The 24,471-nt window shown below is 41.8% G+C and overlaps 1 protein-coding gene across 2 annotated transcripts in view; it reads left to right on the forward strand.

The window, feature by feature from the left end:
• The first annotated feature begins 991 nt into the window (after window positions 1-991).
• AATF (apoptosis antagonizing transcription factor) overlaps window positions 992-24,471 on the forward strand; it is a 103,049-nt gene continuing 79,569 nt past the window's right edge. For both annotated transcript variants that reach the window (XM_059907014.1, XM_059907015.1), the window contains exons 1-4: window positions 992-1,222; window positions 2,241-2,432; window positions 4,866-5,294; window positions 5,748-5,885. In XM_059907014.1, the coding sequence (XP_059762997.1) occupies window positions 1,132-1,222; window positions 2,241-2,432; window positions 4,866-5,294; window positions 5,748-5,885 (850 nt within the window). In that variant the 5' untranslated portion in view covers window positions 992-1,131. The remainder of the gene's footprint in view (window positions 1,223-2,240; window positions 2,433-4,865; window positions 5,295-5,747; window positions 5,886-24,471) is intronic.

Raw genomic sequence — 24,471 nt, forward strand, 5'->3', positions numbered from 1 at the left:
CTAGGTCTTTACAGGTGACCTCAAACAGATACTGGAAGGATAGACCACTTTCTACTCCCCTGATCATCCCTTTTTGCAGTTTCTGTTTACATGTTTGTCTGCCCCCCTAGGCTGATCACTGCCGGAAGAGAATCTAACTTACTCATCTTTGTATCTCATTTAGCAGTGCCTGCCACATAGCGGGCAGTCAGGGAATGCTCGATGAAGGAAAGAGCATATAAAGGGATTGTATTTTTCTATGTGCCTGGGTGCAGTTAAATTGATCCTATTGGGTCTTTATATTTTGAGTCTACCTGCGCCCCTCTAACTGTAGACCTGAGTTTTCCCGCATCTGTGCACTGCTTTCAAGTGTCTGAGTATGCCCTCATCCTTGAACAGCAAGGATATCAATACCGATGGGTGTGCAGTAGAGTAATCCCCACTCCATCCCTTTTCCCTGCACAGACAAGGCTACTTGCAGAAGCTACAGAATCAATCTTTATTTACGCACAGCTATAGCGCTTGCTAATTCCTATTAATAAAAATGCCAGTAGTGAACCGCACACTTACACATGCCCATCCCTGAGGCACGATTTCCAAATCGTGGCCATCGCGGGGCCAGAGGCGTGTGCCCGGCCCCAGACTCCTCCAAATTGTGAAATGCCAAACCTTCTTTTGGTCCCAGTCTGTGCGTGCCCTAAAGCACACGTAAGCCTCGAGACGCTTACCCTTTACTCCTCCTCCTTCCCAAATCAGCCACCACGGGTCACACTCTATTTCTAAGCAAATCTTGGACAAAGCTTGAGACATACTTTATACAAGAGGACACAGGCTGCTCGCAAGGTTGTCTCGTCTCGGGGCCAGCGGCGGTGCCGTGCCCTTGCGCGCTCCCGCGCTGCCCAACACACCCCCTCGGCTCACGCGCACGCGCACACGCGTCAGCCTTCCGGGCGCTTCCGCCTTCATCCTAGCAACGCCCGTAGTGACGCAAGCCCCGCCCCCTCCCGGGAGCCTCCCGGAAGTTGCCGGCCCGGAGCTGGGTGCACGGCTCCGGGCGTCCCTGGTTGTGCTGGGGCGCAGTCTCTGGGCGAGAGGACTCGGAAGGGGGAGAGCGACATTCAGTAGTGCGGCGCAGGGCGAGACCTGGTGACAATGGCGGGGCCGCAGCCTCTAGCGCTGCAGCTGGAACAGTTGTTGAACCCGCGACCGCGCGAGGCGGATCCTGAGGCCGACCCGGAGGAGGGTGAGGCCTGATGGGGGCAAGGCCACGTGCGGAGCCGTGGGCCGGGCCCAGTGCGGACCCGGGCGGCGTGTGAGGGGCCGGCAGCTGGGCCTCGCCGCCTAGCCTACTCTCCTTCCCCTGGCGCAGAGGAAAACTGCTTCCCGGGAGGGTGGCCCCCGGGGCTGGGGAGGAGGGCTTCGGGATCCTTCGGACGTGCGTTCTAGATTTGGTGCTCGGGTGGGCGGAGCGTCCGGACGACTCAGGCTTGGGTTAACTGTTGATCCAGTGCTGTTGCAGGCAACCAGAGTCTGGTAGCAGGTTGGAAGTTATCTTTCAGGATGCCCTTACTGGCATTGTGTTAGAAATGAGAAGAAAAAGTCTCATCCTTTTTAAAAAAAAAACTCTGCCTGTCCCTGAGAACCTACTTGGAGGATGAAGGAAGAAGTAGGCTACCATGGTGCCGTTTAAGCCTTTTCAGGCTTCAGCACACTTGCTTAGCGGCTGACGAATGATATTTCTGATCTGTAAGCTGATGTTCAAGGTCTAGTTGGGAGTAATCCTCCTTTAGGCTTGAGTCAGAGAAGTGTGAGGAAGGGAGAATACGGAGGGATAAATGTGAGTGCTGGACCGTTTCTTAGGAATAATTAGTTGAGGGAACTGGGGCTGTTTAGCCAGGATAAGCAAAAGAAAAAAAAAAAACTCCCTGAGGGATGGGCTGGAGTGGGATAGAACATGATGATGGCTGACTTAAAATATTTGAGCTGACTGTCACACATGGAAGAGGGATTAGACTAGTTTTCTATGATCCAAGGCCTGGAAATATATCCTTCTAGTAGATGCAGAGAGTCAGCTTTCTGTACAGGAACAGCAGCAAGGTAGCAAGTGGTCTGCCTTGGGAGGTGATGAGGTCCCTGTTCTTGGAAGTTGGTGGGGATTTTGTAGAGGACGTTCAAGCGTGAATTCAGAGGGCTGAACAGGGTTGCCATTAAAGTTTGTTCTAACCAGAAGATTCTCATTACTTTTCCCCCTCCCCCGACAGCCACTGCTGCCAGAGTGATTGACAGGTTTGATGAAGGGGAAGATGGGGAAGGTGATTTCCTGGCGGTGGGTAGCATTAGAAAGCTGGCATCAGCCTCCCTCTTGGACACAGACAAGAGGTATTCTGGCAAGACCACCTCTAGAAGAGCTTGGAAGGAAGACCATTGGGAGCAGACTCTGCCAGGTTCATCTGGTGAGTAGACGTATTTCCATGGTACTCTTTCTTTCCTGATTTTTTTGGGGTTAAATTTTTTTTTTTTTTTTTTTTTTTTTTGATGCTCTCTGCAGAACTAGTCCGGATGCCCCACTTACTGTCTTAGGAGAGACCACTGATTTGGCATTAGAAAGGGCCCTTTGAAGTACTGAATTTCACTTTGTAAGGAGTCTGAAGTCTGGAGCTATTAAGTTGCTATACTCCTAATGTTTGCACTAATGGCTCACCCTAAAATGGAGTGAGAGAAAAGGCCTTGCATATTTGGATTTCGGAGAGGGCTATGTGTTGAAAAAGCATTGTGTCTGGTGGGCATGCTGCTCATGGATTTTGGCCCTTTTCCTTTGGTTTGTCAAGTCTTGCATCGAGTCACTGGATAATATTAATTTGTGACACTCATTTTTGGCCACTGTAAAAATTTCATAATCCTTCCCTGTTCCCTGCAACAATTAGGAGGATGTGAGCTTATAGTTTTAAAGACTGTGAGTTTCACAGAGTGGAAGAAGGGGGCAGGATATGGTGATTATTGAGTGGATGCTGTTTGTTTTCCTTTAGAGAAGTCAGAGGGACCATGTTGAGAATCCACAGATCATATAAAAGAAACAATCACTCATGCTGTGATATCCATGATTTAGTCCCTGGTACAGTCCTTGGGGATCCCAGATGATAAGCTCATTTCGTATTCTTTGCTTAGAGAATGATAAACTGACCAGTCCTGGGACCAATATAATATTTATTGAGCTCTCACATGTGTCAGGCACTGTGGTAAGTCCTTTAAATTCTAAAAGCCTGGTACATAGTAAGTCCTCAGAAAATGTTACCACCGTATCATTACATGTATTATCTCATTTAATCCTCCCAACAGCCCTGTGAGGTTGGTACTGTTTATCCCCATTTTACAGATAAGGAAATTGAGGGGCACATTGGTTAAGTAACTTGCTCAAGGTCATATATCTAGTAAGTGCAGGCTGGAACTCAAATAAGGCAGTCTGACTCTAAGATCTATACTTTAAACTACTACTCTGTGAATATTTCTTATTTGAGAAATGGCATACATTTAAAGAACTTAAAGGATTATTTCTCTTTACTATTTGGCACTTAGTTTCTGTACATATATGTTTTTGACAGCCTTCTCTGTCTTGAGTTTATATATTGTTACTTAAAGAAGTACTTAAGACATCATGTTTTCATAAAAATCTTTATTTTATGAAGAAAGTTGTTGGTAACAGGTCCCTGTATGATTATGCTTCCTGTGTTCTACCATGGAAGAGATTGGATAATCATTAAAGACCTGTAAGTATCAGGATACCGCAAGCATAAGTAAAATCAGGAGCCATAACTAATATTCCATTTACTGAAGGATCAAGTTCAGACTCCTTCCCTTGGAAGACAAGACCCCTCCTGATTTGGTCCCTGAGCAACTCTCTGGGCTCATATCCCAGCATTCTGTACCCCAGTGCACTTTTGTGTGCTGGACCTTTGCATCTGCTGCTTTTCCTTTCCTTCCCTCTTCTCTGTCTGATGACCTGTTACTTATGCTTAATAAGTAAAACTATAATGTGTCCTTCACATGAAGCCATCTCTCACCCTTCTCTATACACTGTACTAATGATATTGTAATGTAGTTATTGGTTATGCATATCTACCACTCCTAGCAGACTGTGAATCCGTCCCCACAGATATTACATTCTGTTTGTCAGTCTCTAGTTTTATTCCATGGCTGGTTCATAATAGGTGCTTAATAAGTGTTTAATAAGCATCACTAGGGTGATAGAGATTGTGCATTTGGGACAGTTAGTGATAAACTCTATTTTTTCAGATGCAGGTTTGGGAAAACCAGTATTCCCTCACACCAGATGAAATCTGACCATTTTTCAAGGTCCAGATCAAAGGCTGCCTTTTCCTTATAACCTTGCTTAAATTCACTTGCTCCACAGTTAAAATCTCTTCCTCCTCTTGATTACCAAAACTTTGTCAAAGTGCTTTTAATTCTTCTCTGTATTATAGTTTTTATGGGTCTGTCTTTCCCACTAGAGCCTTTCAGTAGGATAGGACCCATGTTTTTTGTTTTTTTGTTTGTTTGTTTATTTTTTTTTGGCCGTGCCGTGTGGCATGCAGGATCTTAGTTCCCCAACCAGGGATCGAACCTGAGCCCCCTCCATTGGAAGCGTGGAGTCTTAACCACTGGACCGCCAGGGAAATCCCATAGGACCCATGTTTTATTCATTTTTGTTTCTCCCTTAACATTTTAGAGATAGTAGATGTGTAATAAATATTTGTTGAGTTGCATTGAATACAGTAATACTTTTTTTTTTGGATACGTGTCATGATCCTTTAGTTAAGATGAAAGATATGGCCTAGTATTTGTTTTAAGATAACTTTTTTTTTTTTTTCCTTCTTCCCTCCCTTGTTCAGATAAAGAAATATCTGATGAGGAAGGGTCTGGAGATGGAGATTCAGAGGGTCTGGGCCTGGAGGAATCGGGGGAGGGCGCCATGAGTGCTGAGGAGCAGGAGTGTGGTGATGGTGACAGTAGCCTGGCCTGGAAAAAGAGGAGCAGAGGCCACTCCAGGAAGGCGTCGGGCTTCAGTGTCCAGAGCATCAGTGACTTTGAAAAATTTACCGAGGGAATGGATGGCCTCGGTAGCAGTGAGGAGGAGGAGGAAGATGAAGAGCGGGAGAGTGGTATGGAAGAAGGGGATGGTGAGGAAGACTTCGAAGGTGAGAGTGAGGAAGACAAGGCTGAAGACAGGACCAGTGAGGACGACGGGGTGGTGATGACCTTCTCCGAGGTCAGAGTTTCCGAGGAAGTGGAGAAAGGCCAAGCTGTGAAGAACCAGATAGGTTTGTACACGGCTTGCTGTTTGCTTGTTTTGAGTGTCCACATTTGATCTCCTTTTTGTTTGTTTGTGGCTGTTTGCTCTCTCCTGTGTCCTTCCAGTTAGTTGGTGACGTGCCCCACTTACCTAGAGGCCCAAAGTGCCGTTCCCCTGCGCTTGGCCTGCTGTTGCTTCACTCAGCTGCTTTGCTGGTTCTGCTCTAGTACTTCTGGCAGCTGTGGAAGGTTGAAGAGAAGAGCGTCGTCTCCTCTCGTTGGGCCGTAGCATTCTCTCTCTCATGTAGCAAGTCAGTTTGCATCCAGACACTGGATTTCTTTCCTGTAATAAATAGTTTCCATGGCTTGAAGCTGATAAAGCCATGCTGCTTAGGGACTGCTTTGATTTCCATTCCCTCCCCCTCTCCCTGCCGCAGGAAGATTTTATTAACTGAAGAATGGAATTCTTTTTTCTTTCTCAGCACTGTGGGACCAGCTCTTGGAAGGAAGGATAAAGCTACAAAAAGCTCTGCTGACCACCAATCAGCTTCCTCAACCAGATGTTTTCCCTATTTTCAAGGACAAAGGTGGCCCAGAATTTGCCAGCGCCTTAAAAAACAGTAAGGATACTTATCCCGTATTGGGATGCTTAGAACCACTGGGGATCATTGGGATATACTGGGATTGTGTTCACAGCACCACGGAGTTGAAAAGACTTGGCTTTAGTCATAATATGGTATAAAATAGTGATTTTCAACTTAAAAAAAAAATAGCAGTATAATTCTCTTATCAAATGAAGGCAACTTTGATCAAAACAGGTTGGATGCTTGAGTCATGTCTTTTCCTCTTTTTTCCAGCCCTGCTCTCACTTTCCCCTTCCCCTCCTCTTGGCTTTCTGAGCTACTACTTTAGTGCTCAGGGAAAAACCACTGGCACAGAACGAAAGGGAGACAGTGAATGACTAACCTCAGTTCGTTTAACTTGTATATCACGTGCTTAAAGGATGCCTTTCTTTGTTGGGTGGTTTCTAGAACAACATGCTGAGATGACCTTACTCCTGTCTCCCTTTGGGTTACGGAGGGTGATGAAGGATGGTGACCGCAGAGGGAGGAAAAAGTTGTGAAAGAGAATTGCTGGGCTGTAAAGTCCAAGAATTTTAGAAGAGCAAAGGAATTTAGCAGTTATTTGGCTCCCAACCCCCTCATTTTACAGAGGAGAGAGCCAAAGCCCAAAGAGAATGAGTTGCCCAAAGTTGCAGAGCTCGATCATGCACGGCAGAGACAGCTGCCTCCAGCTTTTCTGCCTTACGATCTAGGGGCTGCCTTCTGCACCACGCTGCCTCCTGGGTGCCCAGTGGCACCAGAGGACTGGGGCCGAGGAGAGAGATGTGGGGTGAGCGCACAGAGGCTGGACTCTCCGTCCCTTACTTGCACGCCGAGACTTAGTGTTGTCATTTGCTCTTTCAAACTTGTTTTTTTAATTTATTTTATTTATTTATTTTTTGTCTGCGTTGGTTCTTCTTTGCTGCGCGCGGGCTTTCTCAGTTGTGGCGTGCAGGGGCTACTCTTGGTTACGGTGCACAGGCTTCTCATTGCGGTGGCTTCTCTCCTTGCGGAGCACGGGCTGCTCTCGGCGCGTGGGCTTCAGTAGTTGTGGCACGTGGGCTCAGTAGTTGTGGGTCACGGGCTCTAGAGTGCAGACTCAGTAGTTGTGGTGCACAGGCCTAGTCGCTCTGCGGCATGTGGGATCTTCCCGGACCAGGGCTCGAACCCATGTCCCCTGCATTGGCAGGCGGATTCTTAACCACTGTGCCACCAGGGAAGTCCCTCAAACTTGTTTTTATAATATCGTGGAGTTAGCCTGAGAAGGGGCCTGAGGAGGACATCAGTCTGATTTGGCGTCTGCCTCTTGGTAGAATCACCTTAAACCATTTAAGATAAATGGGTAGGATTTCTAGGGTAAGGAATTGCGTGAACCTTTCTTGGCGGGGACTGCTTGGTTTAATTAGGAATTACTTCCCAAGGGCCAGTCTTTTTTTTTTTTTTTTTTTTTAAAGATTGATTGATTGATTGATTGATTGCTATGCTGGGTCTTCGTTTCTGTGCTAGGGCTTTCTATAGTTGCGGCAAGCGGGGGCCGCTCACTATCGTGGCCTCTCTTGTTGTGGAGTACAGGCTCCAGACGCGCAGGCTCAGTAGTTGTGGCTCACGGGCCTAGTGGCTCCACGGCATGTGGGATCCTCCCAGACCAGGGCTCGAACCCGTGTCCCCTGCATTGGCAGGCGGATTCTCAACCACTGCGCCACCAGGGAAGCCCAGGGCCAGTCTTTAGATTGTGTGTCTTGACACACTTGAAGTCAGGAACCCTGCAGATACTGTGAGGGTGGGTCTTTTGTAACCCCTCCTCCAGCTCTTCCCCGCTGCCTCCCTCAAATAAATGATAGCTTGGTGGTTTTCAGCATTTTTGAGATTTTTGGAGCACTTCTCTGCTATTTTTAATGCCCTAGTGCCCTGATTTCCGGTATGCCTTTGGAATGAGACCTAGACTACTCTAGATTAAATGTCTTAAATGTTTCACAATAAGGCCTTTTCCATTTTGTTACTCATTACTCTTCTTGCTTGAGCCAACCCTGCCCCTGATTTTTTGGGGATTCATCTCAAAGTGTAGATATTTTAAGGGTTAGTCAGTGCTCTGTATAAGGGATGCATTCTTACTCTTGGATACAGTTCAGTTTTTTTAGCTGTTTTAATGTTATTTAACTTTTATTTTGCAACAGTTCCGATCTTTTTAAACACTTTAAAAAAAATTTTTATTTTATTTTATTTTTTTATTTTTTGACCGTGGCATGTAGGATCTTAGTTCCCCCACCAGGGATCGAACCCACGTCCCCTGCATTGGGAGCACTGTGCCTTAACCACTGGACCTCCAGGGAATTCCCCAATCTCTTTAATCTGTCTCTTTTTGTACTTAACCAATTGCTTCTTTGCCTCATTGATGAATTCCAGTTAATCTGACAGATGTCTCCTAATCCGACTAGATGGGTTGCAGCGGAAGAGGGAGAAGAAAGGAATGTTTATTTGGTATCACATATTCTAAGGTGGGAGGGTGGAGAGTTTTCTTTTTTTTGAAATTTTTATTGGAGTATAGTTCATTTACAATGTTGTGTTAGTTTCAGGTGTACAGCAAAGTGAATCAGTTATACATATATCCACTCTTTTTTAGATTCTTTTCCCACATAGGCCATTGTGGAATTGAGTATTGAGTAGAGTTCCCTGTGCTATACAGTAGGTCCTTATTAGTTATCTAGGAGCGTTTTCTGGTTACCAGAATTTCTATGCATCTGAAGGGTAGGTAATTCTTGTTTCTACCTTTATGACAATATGATATAATATGTTGTGTATTTCCCTATCTTGGTGAACAGAGTTTAAGAAAAACTTCTTGGTTACGTTACGGTGGATGAACAGTTTATACTATGTTATACAGCTGGTGTGGCACATAGGCTGAATTTGTACTGACCCCAAAACAAACACTGGAACTAACTTTCTTTAATTAAATCTCTTTTCAGTTTGGTTGGTCTTACAGTAAGGTCAGACTGCCTGGGTTTAGATTCCATCTCAGCAGTGGATTAGCTGAATGACCTGGAACAAGTTACTTAACTTCACAGTAAGGTGGGGATAATATGATTGTGAAGATTAAAGGACGTAATCGATATAAAGCATTAGCACAGTGTCTGGCACACTGCACACCACAAATGTTAAGTACATGCATTCTCTTCTTCTGCGGAAAGAGGCATTTGGCAGTGTTCAGCCCTGTGAATGACGGTCCTCACTGTAACTAACCATCGTCCCCACTGTCTCCAGTGTTTTTTGACTTTTTGTTAGTGTTCAAATTCCCTATATAATTTAAATTAACCATTTGTTTTGGAAAATGGGTAGTGTTATATTCTTTTATTATTATTATTATTATTTTTAAATAAATTTATTTGTTTACTTTTGGCTGCGTTGGGTCTTCATTGCTGTGCGCGGCTTCCTCTAGTTGTGTTGAGCAGGGGCTACTCTTCGTTGTGGTGCACAGGCTTCTCATTGCGGAGCACGGGCTCTAGGCATGTGGGCTTCAGTAGTTGTGGCATACAGGCTCAGTAGTTGTGACTCGTGGGCTTCAGTAGTTGTGCCATGTGGGCTTCAGTAGTTGTGGCACGTGGGCTCAGTAGTTGTGGCTCGCGGGCTCTAGAGCGCAGGCTCAGTAGTTGTGGCGCACGGGCTTAGTTGCTTCACGGCATGTGGGATCTTCCCGGACCAGGGCTCGCACCCGTGTCCCCTGCATTGGCAGGCGGATTCTCAACCACTGCACCACCAGGGAAGCCCAGTAGTGTTATATTCTACTGTAATACTTACGATTCAGCTTTGGCCTCTATGACTGTGAGAAGGTGATCAGAGGTTTCCTTATTGCCAGACGCAGCTGCTGCCTCCCTGAAGCTTTCAACCTCTCCTTGAAATTTTTCCCTTAGGTTTTGGCGCTACTGCATGTGATGTGTGGGTTCTCCTGCTTTTCTAACTCCTCTTTTATCCTCTCAGTGTCAGTTTCACTGCATTTAAGATCCTGTTCTCAGGCTGTGTTTTCTTGGCAGAATTTCTCTCCTTGTCTCTGTCATTTACTCTCATAGTCCTAACAGTAGCCTCTAGAACAGAGCAGACTTCCAGCTGTATTTCAGCCACAGTCAAGTCCTGAGCAGCATGCCTTTGTACCCTAAGCACCTTAAGCTCTACTTTTCAGAAACTAAACAAATATCTCCTTTCTTCCCCAACACACTTAGTCCCCAAATCACCCTGATATTACATGTTGGTGATTATACCTCTCGATGTGAAATAATTTCAGAGGCATTTTTTGATATTTTAGTAGTTGCATAAGTGGTAAGTCATGAAGTAACCTTAGCAAAATTAAGGGATTTTCCATGCACAAAACCATTCCTCTAAAGAGGTTAGCTTTTTCCTCTCTGATTTTCTTTTAAAAACTTCTGTAGCATTAGGAGGCGGTTCTTTTATGTTGGTAGCAGCAATGTATAAGGAAAAAGGCATGTTATTTAAGGAAACCTCAGCATGAGTTGTTTAAAACTTTTCATAATGGAATATATCAAACCTATATAAAAGTAGAGAGAATTGTATAGTGAACCCATATACCTTTACCAGCTAAACACTTATCAAGTCACGGCGTATCTTATTTCATCTACTTATACTAACTCACCCCCTACTTCTGCTTTATTTTGAAGCAAACACCAGACATCCTATCATTTTATCAGTAAATCAGCATGGATCTCTAAGAGAAAAGCATTTAAAAAAAAAAATCACAATATCATCCCACACAAAAACACTTAACAGTGATTTCTTAATAAGCGTAACTGGTTTGAATGGAGGGGGAATGGAGGGAGCATTCCTGTAACAGGCGCTCTCTATTGTCTTTTCAGAGTTTGCTCTATAACTTTAAATGAAATGATTAAAGGAAAGCCAAACTTCAGCCATAATAAGTTGACCTTTTAGTGAAATGCATGTTATTAATGTATTTAATGAGATGCAGTACAGATTTCAGTGAGCACCATGTTTCATTATAGGTCTAAAATGCAATATCATTAAAGACCTTTAATAGAAACAATGGTTGACATTTTGATATTTCCTATAAGCAAAAACTCCCCAAGAGCACAGTATAATGTAATATAAATATAGAGGAAGTGTTGAAATTTTTTACTTGCTTAAGAATATAAACACAAATTCCACTATTAAGAAGTTACGTTTTGCTTGCGCCCCACCCCCCCACCCCCATCTTCCCATTTCTAGTTCGAGTTCACCCTCTCATCCCTCTGTGGCCCTTCCCCCAGCCCCTCAACTATTTTGACTTGAATGGACTAAAAATTTTAATGCCAATTTGACCACAGCACTAATAGACAACTTAAAGAACAACTTTTAAAATTTTGAGTAAGTCATGGCAATCGGAATCTTGATAGATAATGTTTATGTTTTGTTTTTTAAATTTTATTTATTTTTAAGTAGGCAGTGTATTCACATGGCTCAAAATTCAAAAGATGCTAATGACTCTGTAGAGAAAATCCTCCTTCCCCCCCCCCCCCGTACCCCTGCCACCCAGTCCCCTATCCCATAGGCAACCAATATTGTCAGCGAAATTCCCCTTTGTTAATTACTTAGTTGCCTTAGGTGACAAATCCATGAACATCTATTTCAGTGTTCTCTCGATTAACGCTTTGTGGGTTCATGACAGAGTTCTCACAAATGATCTGTAGAACCCTGAAATATTCATAATTACTTGGGCTAGGTTTAAGTATTGCTTGGGACGAAGGCACTTGCAAGCTTCTCCAAGTGTAGCATTGTGTAGGATTAAGGACTCATTAGTGTAGACTTCATCTAGCCAAGATGGTGTGAGGAAGATTGATCTTTTTGTTTCAGCTGATGGCTATTATTTTTTAAAATAGCTTTACTGTTCTAATTATAAAATCATGTCATGCCTACTTCAGAAATTCAGAAAATACATAAGAGCATAAAGAAGAAAATAAGGATTACCTGTAGTCTTACTACCCAGAGGTAACCAACAGTTGTCATTTTGATGAATATCCTTTCAGACCTTTTTCTGTGTTTACACACACATACACACACACACTTTTTTAAACAAACATGGAATCTTACAAATATGTCCTATTTTGTAAGCTTATTTTTTTCTACTTAACGTATTTCATGTCAGTATATTTAGATGTACGTCAGCATTTTCAGTGGCTACAGAATATTCCATTTTATTGATTTACTGCAGTTTATTTAGCCAATCTGTATTGATGGATACTCAGGTTTATTTCAGCCTTTCACTTTTATAAAGCATGCTTTGATAAACACTCTTGTACATACATATTCGAGCATTTTGCCTAAAAGTAGCACTGTCCAATATAAATATAGCTCAAGTCACATACGAATTTTAAATTTCCTAGTAATCAAATTTTTAGAAAATTGTAAAAAGAAACAGGTAAAATTAATTTTTGTAACATATTTTACTTAATGCAGTATATAACAAATATAAGTTTAACATATAGTCAATATTTAAATACTAATGAGATGTCTTATGTATATTTTTTCATGTCAAGTCTTTGAAATCCAGAGTGTATTCTACATTTACAGTTCATCTTGATTTGGGCTAACCACATTTCGAGTCCTCAGTAGCCACATGTGACTAGTGGATACTGATTTGGATAGCACAGATCTACATTCCTGGAAATTCGATTGCTGGGACAAAGGGATTGTACTTTTGTTTCTTTTGTTTTTTTTTTTTTTTAAATGAAAGTGCTCTTTATTCCTTCCTAAAGATTTAGATGTCCATGTGTTATTTCCCTTCAGCCACGAGAAATTCTTTTAGCATTTTCTGTTTAGGTTTGTTGATGATGAATTCTTTTTTCTTTTTCCTTTATCTGAACATGTCTTTATTTCTCCTTCATTCTTACAGGATTATTTTTGCTAGATATAGGGATCTGGGTTGACAGTTTTATTCTCCTTTAAGCATTTTTTTAATACATTTATTTATTTTATTTATTTTTGGCTGTGTTGGGTCTTCTTTGCTTCACACAGGCTTTCTCTGGTTGCAGTGAGCGGGGGCTGCTCTTTGTTGTGGTGTGCGGACTTCTCATTGCAGTGGCTTCTCTTGTTGCAGAGCACGGGCTCTAGGCACGCAGGCTTCAGTAATTGTGGCCCACAGTCTCAGTAGTTGTGGCTTGCGGGCTCTAGAGCGCAGGCTCAGTAGTTGTGGCGCACGGGATTAGTTGCTCTGCAGCGTGTGGGATCTTCCCAGACCAGGGCTCAAACCTGTGTCCCCTGTGTTGGCAGGTGGATTCTTAACTACTGTGCCACCAGGGAAGCCCCTTTTCCTTTAAGCATTTTAAAGATTATTCATTTTGTTTCTTTTTTAAGGCTTTTGGAAGATACTGCCAAGTTGGCCCTTAGAAGAATTATAACCATTTAATTCTCATCTGTAACAGTTGTTTTCCTGGACTCGTGCCACCGCAGAGTATTACTGATCCTCTTATTTTTCCTAAACTGTAGGTGAGAAATGAAGGCAATCATTTCTTGATAACTTTCTGTTTGATATTTACATAATACCTCTTGACTTACCTTTGAAATCTATGCTATGTTTGGTCTGTTTCTTAGAGAATGAGTTCTATGTAGGAAGACTTTTGGTCCCTATTGAGCTACTACCTAATTTGTCCAACGTGGTTAATTAGGCATTTATACTATGTAGAAAGTAAAGTGGGGTCAACAGAGCAAGTGCTTTTCCAAAGCAACCGAGTGGGGGACCCAGGAGGAGAGTGTCAGATTCTTTCACCCACCCTGAAAAGATGAGCCCTAGATGGCTCACGGAGCTGTGGAAGCTTGAAAACTACTGCAGCCAATCTCATCAGAACATCTGTTTTATTCTTTTGGGTTTCTTGGGAATTAAGGTTGTCTTCAGGCCTGAAACACTCTTTAATTGTGATGAGTTAAATAAGGAAGCAACCCGGACTTGTAGTAGTACTAGTAGTAGGCAGTAGTAGTAGTAGGTAGTACTAGTAGTAAGTAGTAGTCGTCATCATGGTCGTCGTAGTAGTAGTAACATATGTAGTAGGATTGCCCTATCCGCTGGATTCACAGTGAAGTCATACACATCAGTGTATTTTGGAGTCTCTTTATATGGACATTTTATGAACTCACCTTTAACCATATATGCCTGGCCAAAAGAAAAAGAGGGAGAGAGAAACAGCTTAAGTAGTGCCAGTGATTCTGCCTGCCATCTTTCTCAGTGTGCTCGTGCCCTGGAGTAAGCATGGTGGCAGGTGGAGTCTGCGGCTGCCGTAGTTCCTCTTTGTTCCGGGCGCCTCTCCGGTGAGCACCGCGTCAGACAGACTGTGAATCTAGTGGTTACAGTCACAGCCTGCAGTCTTTGTCCAGCACGGTCCCCAAATGTAATCATCTTGTGTTTAATCGACGAAGCGGCTGTAGTGTTGGAGGGGAGAAACTGACCATGTTGAACCTGCACAGAGACTGTGGTGCTGTACTTTCTGGGCAATTTTTGGGATTTTTAAAGCAGTTTTGTGAGAACTTGATTTTTGCTTTATGCTCAGACTTTAGAACCTGACCACTGCAAAAAGATGCTACTCTATTATTGTTATTTGTGTCTTAACACTTATTCTTAAATCACTTTATTAAAATTATACATGAATATGATAAATAGTACAGAAGCATTCAGGAAGACAACAGTCCTTTGCCTTACTTTCAGTCTCATTTCGTTTTCCTTTTATAATTTGAAATAATTTGTTTAGATCTCTATTTCTTGATTTCTTTATCCTCTGGTATGAAAGATGAGAATGCTACTGACAGGTGAAGACGAAGACTGAGCAGTGACCATTTCATTTAGCAACATGGTGGCCATCCTCTACCTTGAAGAGCAGTTTTGGTGGGGTGGGAGGGATGCAGGCTTGACTGGGATGGGTTTGTGAGAGGACGGGAAAAAGGGATCTGAGATAGTGAGTATAGACAGCTCTTTGTAGGAATGTTACTTTAGAGGGGAGCAGAGAAATGGGAGGTTAGATGGAGAAGGATGTGGAGTCGAGAGAAGTGTTTTGTTTTTGAGATGGGAGCAATCACAGCATGTTTGTATGTTGATAAGAGTGATGCAGCAGAGGGGGAATTGATGATGATGTGGGGGGATATCTGTAGCAATGTCCTTGAGGAGGTATGTGAGATGGGACTAGGGCACGAGAACGGTGGCCTTTGATAGTGGGGACAGTTTAATCATAGTGACAGGTGGGAAGACAGTATACGAGTAGACACAGATAGGTAGGAGTCTCTGAAAGTTCTCTTTTGATTGTTCTATTTTCTTTGAACTAGAAACCAAGGTCATAAATTGCGAATGAGGAGTAAGGAAGGAAGGTGGTAGAAATCTGGAGGAAAAGATATGAGGTAGTCATTCCATTCTTCTTCCACTACATTTTTACATTCTGCCCTGCAACTGCAACCAAGATTCCCGTGCTCTATCCATATGTTGACTCTGGGAGTTGAAAACCAGTCAACTGCATTTACGGTGTGTTATTATCATGTAAATAAGGGTATAATACCAGGGCAGGGAGGGACTGGAAAATTACTTTTTCTTTCCTGTGTGTTCAGAGGCCTGTCTGTAGGAGTATGTTCCTAGTTCAGTACAAGTTCCTAGTTCCTAGTTCAAGTAGATTTTTTATAAACCTCCATCAGTTGCTTAAAATCATGCTGTATTTTAGTTTGCTTCACATTTGTTTTTTTTTTCTTTTTACTTTTTTGTGTTTCTTTTTTTCTTTTTCTTTTGTTGTTTTTGTTTTTTGATTCACATTTGGACTGTTTATCTATTATGTCATTTTTTTGCTAGGTCTCTATATTTTCTTCTTTTCCCCTGATGGCTCAGTTTTATCATCTCAATCCTTCTTCCCCCAAACTTTAAATCATGCGGTCTCTCCTCTTACATTCTCCCAGTTTGAGTGGATTGTTCTCTGGGTCTAGCGCACTGGGTCCTCCTGGGACTTCCTTTCCTTGCTCTTCTAGGGTGGAGCTGTGTTCTGGCTCTTCCTGTATCTCAGTTTGTCAATTTGGTGCCAAACATGGATGGGGAGTAAATGATCTGATTTTTTGCAGATTTAAAAATGCTCTGCCTCATTTGTCATTGATATCAATATATTCTTCATGGATTGGGTATAAATTTCTGGGTTGAAAATTACCTTCGCTCAGAACTTGAAGGTACTGCCCTGTATTAGTTTCCTATTGTTTTTTGTTTTTAATATTTAATTAATTATTTATTTATTTTGGCTGCACTGGGTCTTAGTTGCAGCATGCAGGATCTTTAGTTGCGGCATGCGAACTGTTAGTTGCGGCATGCATGCAGGATCTAGTTCCCCAACCAGGGATTGAACTCGGGTCCCCTGCATTGGGAGCTTTGGAGTCTTACCCACTGGACCTCCAGGGAAGTCCCAATTTCCTATTGTTACTACAACAAATTACCACAAACTTGGTGGCTTAAAACAGCAGAACTTTATTGTCTCACAGTTCTGGAGGCTAGAAAATCCTAAAACCCAGGTGTCAGCAGGGCTGTGCTCCTTCCAGAGACTCTGGGGGAGCATCTGTTTCCTTGCTTTTTCCAGCTTCTCGAGGCTGCCTGCATTCCTTGGCTCATGGCTCTTTTCCATCTTCAAAACCAGCAATCCCATCACACCAAGTGTTCCTTTTCTGACTCTGACCCTATCACCTCTCTCGTAAGGACTTCCTGTTTACATTGGGCCCACCTGGCTAACTCAGGATCCTCTCCCCATCGCAGATCCTTAACTTAATCACACCTGCGAAGTCCTTTTGCCTTGTAAAGTAATGTATTCACAGGTTCTGGGGATTAGAATGGCATGTGGACGTCTTTGGGGACCATTGTTCAGCCTTCCACGTGCGCTATTGTCTTCTGTCATCCAGATGTTGTCCAAGAGAAGGTGGTTGCTGGTTTGAGTCTCATTCCTTTGTAGGTGACTTGTTTTTGTTCTCTGGAAATGTTTGGAATCTTCTGTTTATTCTTGGTTTTCTGAAATTGCCCGAAGCTATGTCTAGGTATGGGTCCTTTATTATTAATTGTGTTGAGTACTTACTGGGCCCTTTTAATCTGAAGATTGTGTGGTCTTTCAGTTTTGGGAAAATCTCTTCTAATATTTCTCTGCTAATTTCCTTCCCTCCATCATCTCTGCTCTCTTTTAGGTATTAAACTGGATTAGTGTTGTTTTTTCTCTGACATGTTCCATCTTTCTGTGATTTTCTGTGTCTGTGTTCAGAAAAATTTTGAGTTTGATTTCCTAGTTCTTTTTTTTTTTTTGCAATCATATTTTTAATCTCTAAAAGATCTTTTGTTTTCTGAGTGTTCCTTTTCTATATAATTAATATACTTAGAGTATATTATGTACATTTAAAGTTCTTTTGCTTTTGTTTTATATTCACTTTAGTTCTTAGAAGTATCCCTATCTCCACCAGCTTTTCTGTTTACTCTGGACTTTTTTCCTCTCTTTTACATTTTTATCCAAGTTAAACATGTATACAATTTAAAGAGTCAAATAATTCTACAGAGCTTGTTATGAAAACTAGTGTCTGCTGACTGTACACTCCACTACCTTGCCATACATAACCCACTCTCCTAAAGCAACAATCATATTTTAAATTATTATTATTATTTTTTGAATTAATGAATTTATCTCCATATCTCTAATTGACATGTTTCATTTCTACTAGATTTTTCAGTTTTAGGCATTATTTATTGACTCCTCGTTATGAAAATGAGGATTTAGCCCTTGTTCCTACTACACTCATGCACACTTTCTGTCCCTTCCTGGTTATATTGTAATTTGGTTAGATCAGTAGTCAGTGTTTACATTATTATGTCTGTGTAAACACTGTTCACAGCTGAGCCGTGTAGTATATATGCCGTGATTACTTTTCCTTTCCCACACATCATTTTGTTTTCTAGAGTTAATAACTGTTACTTTTTTGTTTATTTTGTTTTCTATGCTGTAATTCAAGCCCGAACTTTTCTCTAGTTGTCTAAATCTCCCCTCAAGATAATCAGTTGCATCAGCTCTTCCGCCAGCTTACCTTCCTAAAGAAGTCTCTCCCAGAACCTTTTTTTTTAAAAATTGTATTTATTTATTTATGGCTGTGTTGGGTCTTCATTGCTGCACGTGGGCTTTCTCTAGTTGCGGCGAGCGGGGGCTACTCTTTGTTGCAGTGCATGGGCTTCTCATCGCGGTGGCTTCTCTTGTTGAGGAGCATGGGCTCTAGGCGCACGGGCTTCAGTAGTTGTGGCACACGGCCTCAGTAGTTGTGGCTCGTGGGCTCTAGAGCACAGGCTTCAGTAGTTGTGGCGCACGGGCTTAGTTGCTCCGCGGCATGTGGGATCTTCCTGGACCAGGGCTCGAACCTGTGTCTCCTGCATTGGCAGACGGATTCTTAACCACTGTGCCACCAGGGAAGCCCCGTCTCCCAGAACCTTTTGACCTGCTCTAATCTGGACTGTTACCCTTCTCCGGTGCCTGGCCGTCATGCTGGGATCTCCCTGCACCACCATCCTAGGGATTACCTTCACTTCCCACTTGTGTGAATCTCCTTGTCAGGATCTTTCTTGGCTTATTCCCTTATTTTGGTGAAGCACACCCTCTAATAGCTTGCTGAGGAAGGATGCACGAGAGGGAAACTTTTTTAGACCTTGATTGTCTGAAAGTACCTTTACTCTATCATCACAATTGATTGGTTCGCCGACTGTGTATAGTAGTCTATAGAATATTCCTTTGCCTTCCACCTTCCGAAGTTGCTGTTGGTGAGTCAGAAGCCATTCTGATCCCTGATCTTACTGTTTTTTCCTCCCTGTTTTGAATTCTTTGTCTGAAGAATTCTGGAATTTCATGATGCTGCACCGTGGTGTGGATGTGTTTCATCATTGTGCAGAGTGCCTGCAGGCCTTTTCAGGCTGGAGACTCGTATCTTTCAGTCCTCGGAAATTTTCTTGAAATTATTTTGTTAGTGATTTTTCTTCCCTCTGTTTTCTCTTCTTTTTCTGCAAGGCCTATCATTTGGTGTTAGACTTTTCCTCTGATTTTCTTCTTTTTTTTTTCTCTTCAGTTTTCCAGTTCTTTCTCTCTGTCTTTTTTTTCTTTTCTCTCCCCCCCGCACTTCCTAAGACATTTCCTCAGCTTTATTTTCTCATCTGTTGAGTATTTTTATTTCTTGTCATACATTTTATTTCTCTGGGGATATACCTGGTGTATATATGTATGTATAGTCTTAAGAGTTCTTCCTGAGTAGTCTGTTTACTCCAGGATGCTTTCTTTTCTTTTGTTTTAACCTGGGTATAATACGTTAGATGTTTTCTTCAAATATTTGGTGATCTTTTGTCCGCTGTTGACTTTCAAGAGTGGGTTGCTCAAAAGCTGATTAGTAGCTTTGTATGTTTGGATGAGGCTCTTTGTCTGTGGTTTCCATTGTAAAGTGATCTATCTGGGCCATGTGGAGAAACCCCCATGTCAGTATTTTTAGATCTTTGCTCTTTATGGGATCTTAGTTGCTAGAGAACTTCTAATCTCCTGCCTGGCTGCCAGCATTGTAGGAGGCGGGTAGGCTGGGGGGGTCTCAGCATTCAATCTGTGAACTTCTGCTTATTCCCCGTTTCGAGAACTATGCCCTTGCCTCAACTGTGTCTGGTGTCCCCCTGTCCAGAGATCCTATGTTTAACTCTCTTCAAGGGATAAACCTCTAAACGTCTGCCTGTGTGTTGACTGTTTGTAGCCCTACCTTCCTCTACTCTCCTAGAGGTGCCCGGCACTGCTAGTTCTTGAATCTTCTGGGGTTGTATTTGTGGACCGTGAGAGGATTGCTTCTTTTTCTTCACTGCCAGCACCAAGGTCAACTAGCTCAGGTTTGCTAAGTCAGTTATTTGTCCATCTGCTTAAAAAAAAAAAAAACTGGTTTACTGAGCTCTAATTGACATACAGTAAACTGCATATAGGTCCCATTCCTGTAACCCTAACCCTGTAAACAGCATGCCTGGAAAGAGTTGTCTGTACTCACTGTCTTGAATCCCTTTCTCTTGTTCTCTCATGAACACGTTCCAGTCAAGCCTGCATCCCTCTTGCTCCACCAAAACTGCTCCTCAGGGTCACAGATGGCCACCACGTTGCTGAGTTAAATGGTCAGTTCTCAGTCCTCGTCTTGCTTCACCTGTCAGCAGCCTCTGTACAATCTGACCTCTGTGTGCACCACGAAGCCATCACCACAGTCAAGACGATGAGCATATTCCTCATCCCCAGAAGTTCCTCAGCCTCTTTGTAACCTCTCTTTCTGTCCCTCCCCGTTCCTCGGCAACCACTAATCTACTCTCTGTCACTGTAGATTCGTTTGCATTTGCTAGAGTTTTGTATAAATGGAATCATGCAGGTTGTACTCTTTTTTGTCTGTCTTTCACTCAGTGTAATTATTTTGAGATTCAGCCCTGTTTTTGCCTATATTAGCAGTTCATTGCTGAGTAGTAGTCCATTATATGGATAGAGCACATTTGCTTTGTTTTGTTCCTGGTTTTTAGCTGTTATGGATGAAGCTGGCATGAACATTTGTATGCATGTTTTTGTGTGGACGTATACTTCCATGCCTCCTGGAGAACTAAGAACGGAATGGCTGGGTCATGTAGTAAATATGTTTAATTTTCATAGAAACTGCTAAGCTGTTTTCTAAAGTGGTTATACCATTTTACAGTCCTACCAGCAGTGTATAAAAGTTCCACTTGCTTCACATCCTTATTAACACTTGGCATGGTCAGTCTTTTTAATTTCAGACATTCTAATAACCGTGTAGTCATTGGCTTTTTAGCTTACAAAACTTAGTTGCTGTCATCTCTCTTATCCAGGTATACCTCGGAGATATTGCAGGTTCATTTCCAAACCACTGCAATAAAGCGAATATCTCAATAAAGTGAGTCACATGACTGTTTTGGTTTCCCAGTGCGTATAAAAGTTATGGCTACACTATACTATTAAGTGTATAATAGCAATAGCATTATGTCTAAAAAAAAATCTGCATACCTTAATTAAAAAATGCTTTAGTGCTACAAAATGCTGTCATCTGAGCCTTCAGTGAGTTGTAATCTTTTGGCCGGTGGAGGGTCGTGCCTTGATGTTGATGGCTGCTGACTGATTGCGGGGAGGTGGGGGGGGGGGGTGTTTGCTGAAGGCAGGGGGTGGGGCGTGGCAATTTCTTAAAATAAGACAACAATGAAGTTTGCCACAGTGATTGACTCTTCCTTTCACGAATGATTTGTCTGTCGCAGGTGATGTTGTTTGATAGCGTTTTACTCACAGTAGAACCTCTTTCAAAATTGGAGTCAGTCCTCTCAAACCCTCCCACTGCTTTATCAGCTAAGTTCATGTAATGTTCTAAATCCTTTGTTGTCATTTCAACAATCAGTTGAGTTCACCGTCTTATATGGGCATGGTTTGTGGCACCCTGAGACAGTCACAACTGTAACATCAAACATCACTGATCACAGATCACCGAAACAGATATGATAATAATGGAAACGCTTGAAATATCGTGAGACTAACCAAACTGTGACACAGAGACACGAAGTGAGCAAATGCGTTGGGAAATGGTGCCTATAGACTCGCTCAATAGAGGGTTGCCAGAAACCTTCAATTTGTAAAACACACAGTATCTGCGAAGTGCAGTGAAACAAGGTATGCTTGTACTTTGTCCTTCCTTTGTGGGTTTATTCCTTTTAAATTTATTTTAGCCAGTGGAATAAAATAGAGAGTTCAGAAATAGATTGTCACAAATATAGGCAATTGGCTTTTCACAAAGGTGCAGAGGTAGTGGAGAAAAGATAGTCTTTTCAACAAATGGTGCTAGTACAATAGTACATTCATTTGCAAAAAAAGTGAACTTCAACCTACAGCTCATACTTCATACAAAAGTTAACACAAAATAGTTCATCAACTTGAATGTTAAGCATAAAACTATAAAGTGTTTTGAAGAACACATGGGAGAAAAATCTTCATGACCTTTGGTTAGAGAGAGTTCTTAGATCATCAAAAGCATAATCCTTAAAAGAACAAACTGATGATTGGACTAAATCAGAAGTAAATCTTTTGCTCTGTGAAAGACGCATTAACAGAATGAAAAGAAAGCTACAGACTGAAAGAAAATATTTGCAAATCACTCATCTGAGAAAGGATTTGTGTCCAGGATATATGAAGAACTCTCAAAACCCAACAATAAAAAATACCCTTTAAAAAAAAAGGGCAAAATACTTGAACAGAAAATTTACCAAGGAAGATATATGATGACAAATAAGCACATGAAAAGGTGTTTATTTAACATAATCATTAGTGTTGATGGAAATGCAAATTAAAACCACAAGGAGATGCCCCTATATACCTATTAGAATGACTAAAAACAAACACCTGACAACATCAAGTGTCAGCAAGGGTGCAGAGCAACTGGAACTTCCATGAATTGCTGGTGGAAATGCAAAATGGTATAGCCACTTTGGAAGAAAGTTTAGCAGTTTTTTATAAAGTTAAACGTATATTTATGAGATGATCCAGCAGTCCTACTTTTAGATATTTTCCCTAGAGAAATGAAAACATACGTCCACACAAAGACTTGTATGTGTGTGTTTATAGCAGCATTAATCATAATCACCAAAAACTGGAAACAGCTCAAATGTCCTTCAGTAGACAAACGGATAAATTGTGGTACATTACTCAGCAATAAAAAGGAGCAAAATATTGATAAATGCAGAATCACTGATGAATCTCAAAGGTATTATGCTAGTGAAAGACGCCAGTCTCAAAATATTATACATATACTTTAACATTCCATTTATATGACATTTTGGGAAAAGTAAAACTAAAGGGACGGAGAATAGATCAGTGGCTGGCAGAGGTTAGGGGTGGGGGAAGGGTTTGACTACAAAGGGGCAGCCCTGCTTTCTTCTTTGTTTCCTGTAAGTTTCTATTTTCCTCTTCGGTAGCCTCATTTCCTTGGAGTGTTTCGGGCCTAAATTTTGTCCGCTGGCTTGCCGCTGAACCCTTCCGCTTGGCTTGATTGTGAACATTTTGCTTAGATTGAGGGAGGGGTGTAAATAGTTGTGTGGTTATTCCCACATAACTCTGGGAATATTTCTTATGGTAATGGGTACATGATACAGTACTTCTAGGGATGGAGGAATGGGCTACATCAACCTGTAGTGTCATTTTTGCTTGAAAAATATATCTCTGGTACTAAAACCTTACCCAGAAGAGAATAATAGATGATGCAGAGCTTCTAGATTTTGATGTGGGTTAGAACTGAAAAATGAGATGTCTTTAAACTCCTTTTCCTTCTCTCTTTGATAAGTGATATAATGTGGTTTGGACACTCAGAGATTCCTGAGATTCCAGGTTCTGGTTGATGATTTACTGCAAAATTGCTTATAAATTGAAGTAGAAAATGTTTTGCAGACCTGGCAGCTTTCTGGCTTCACACCCATTTGTCACCCAGCATTTCCCTTTGTGTATAGAACAAGAATTAATTAGACTGCACTGCAGGAAAAGTTTATGGCTATAATTTATATAGGATGAATTTCTTTTTAAAGAGACAGCATTGTTTTGTTATACCTATATACATATAAGTGTGTATATATATAAAGTGAGTTTTTTTCCTTAAAGCAGTGTCTGTGAGCTTCTGGAGTGAACAGTCATTTTTCTTCTTAATGCTAGATGTTGGTGGAATAGATGCTTTTATGGTGATTGCTTTCTGATTAAACCGTTGAGGTTTTTGTTTCTTGTTTCTAAATTCATTGTGTACTAGTGAGCAGGCCTCAGTTTTAGGTTTGCATTTTACACATTGGTCAGACTTGTCTGGTTTCCAGAGCTTTGTATTCTTTTGGTCTCTTCAAAGATTTAGGATTGTGTCTTTTTTTTAGGGTCTTGCTCATTCAATTAATGTTTTCATAATCAATGCAAGTCAGAACTTGCAATTTGTTCCTGATTTGCACATTAAAGAGCTCCATTAATTAAGAATCTTGGTGTTTGGCATGTTCCTGCAGGATCTGTGCCTTATTTACATGGTAAGAGTGCAAGATGCAAGTTTCTCAGTTGTAGTGGCAATTGCAGTTAATCCTGCTTTTTCTTTCTTCTTCTTTTTTTTGGCTTGTGAATGACAATTAATTCACAACTCATTGAAACTACTTAGGGATACATTGTACCAAAGTAGGAACAAGGGATCCAAATGTAGGGGGCCACAGGAAGAGCAGAAAGTAAATCCTTTGTTTAAAGGGAAAAAAACCTCTGAAACACATAGAGAATTTATGTGTTTGGTTTTTGCTGGTTGTTTCACTTGGCTAAATGTAGGAGGCATAATTCTGTTTACTCTGAATTTGCAGATTTTTTTTCCCTCTTGGTAATAATAGTTGTACTGATAAATGAGGTTGCCTTTCATAATCCGAATAACCCCAGACATTTAGAAGAACATACCCCTATGCTTATGTCAAGTATGCTGTTTCATAATATTCCTTTTTTGAGTTTCTTTCTCATGAAATCACTTTCCAAAGTGTTTGGGTTCTGTTACCATTTCTTTTGGATGCCTTGGTCAAAGCCGGAGGTGGTCTCCATCT

This window comes from Balaenoptera ricei, chromosome 20 (assembly GCF_028023285.1).
Source record: "Balaenoptera ricei isolate mBalRic1 chromosome 20, mBalRic1.hap2, whole genome shotgun sequence".
In the NCBI taxonomy this organism is placed as follows: domain Eukaryota; kingdom Metazoa; phylum Chordata; class Mammalia; order Artiodactyla; family Balaenopteridae; genus Balaenoptera; species Balaenoptera ricei.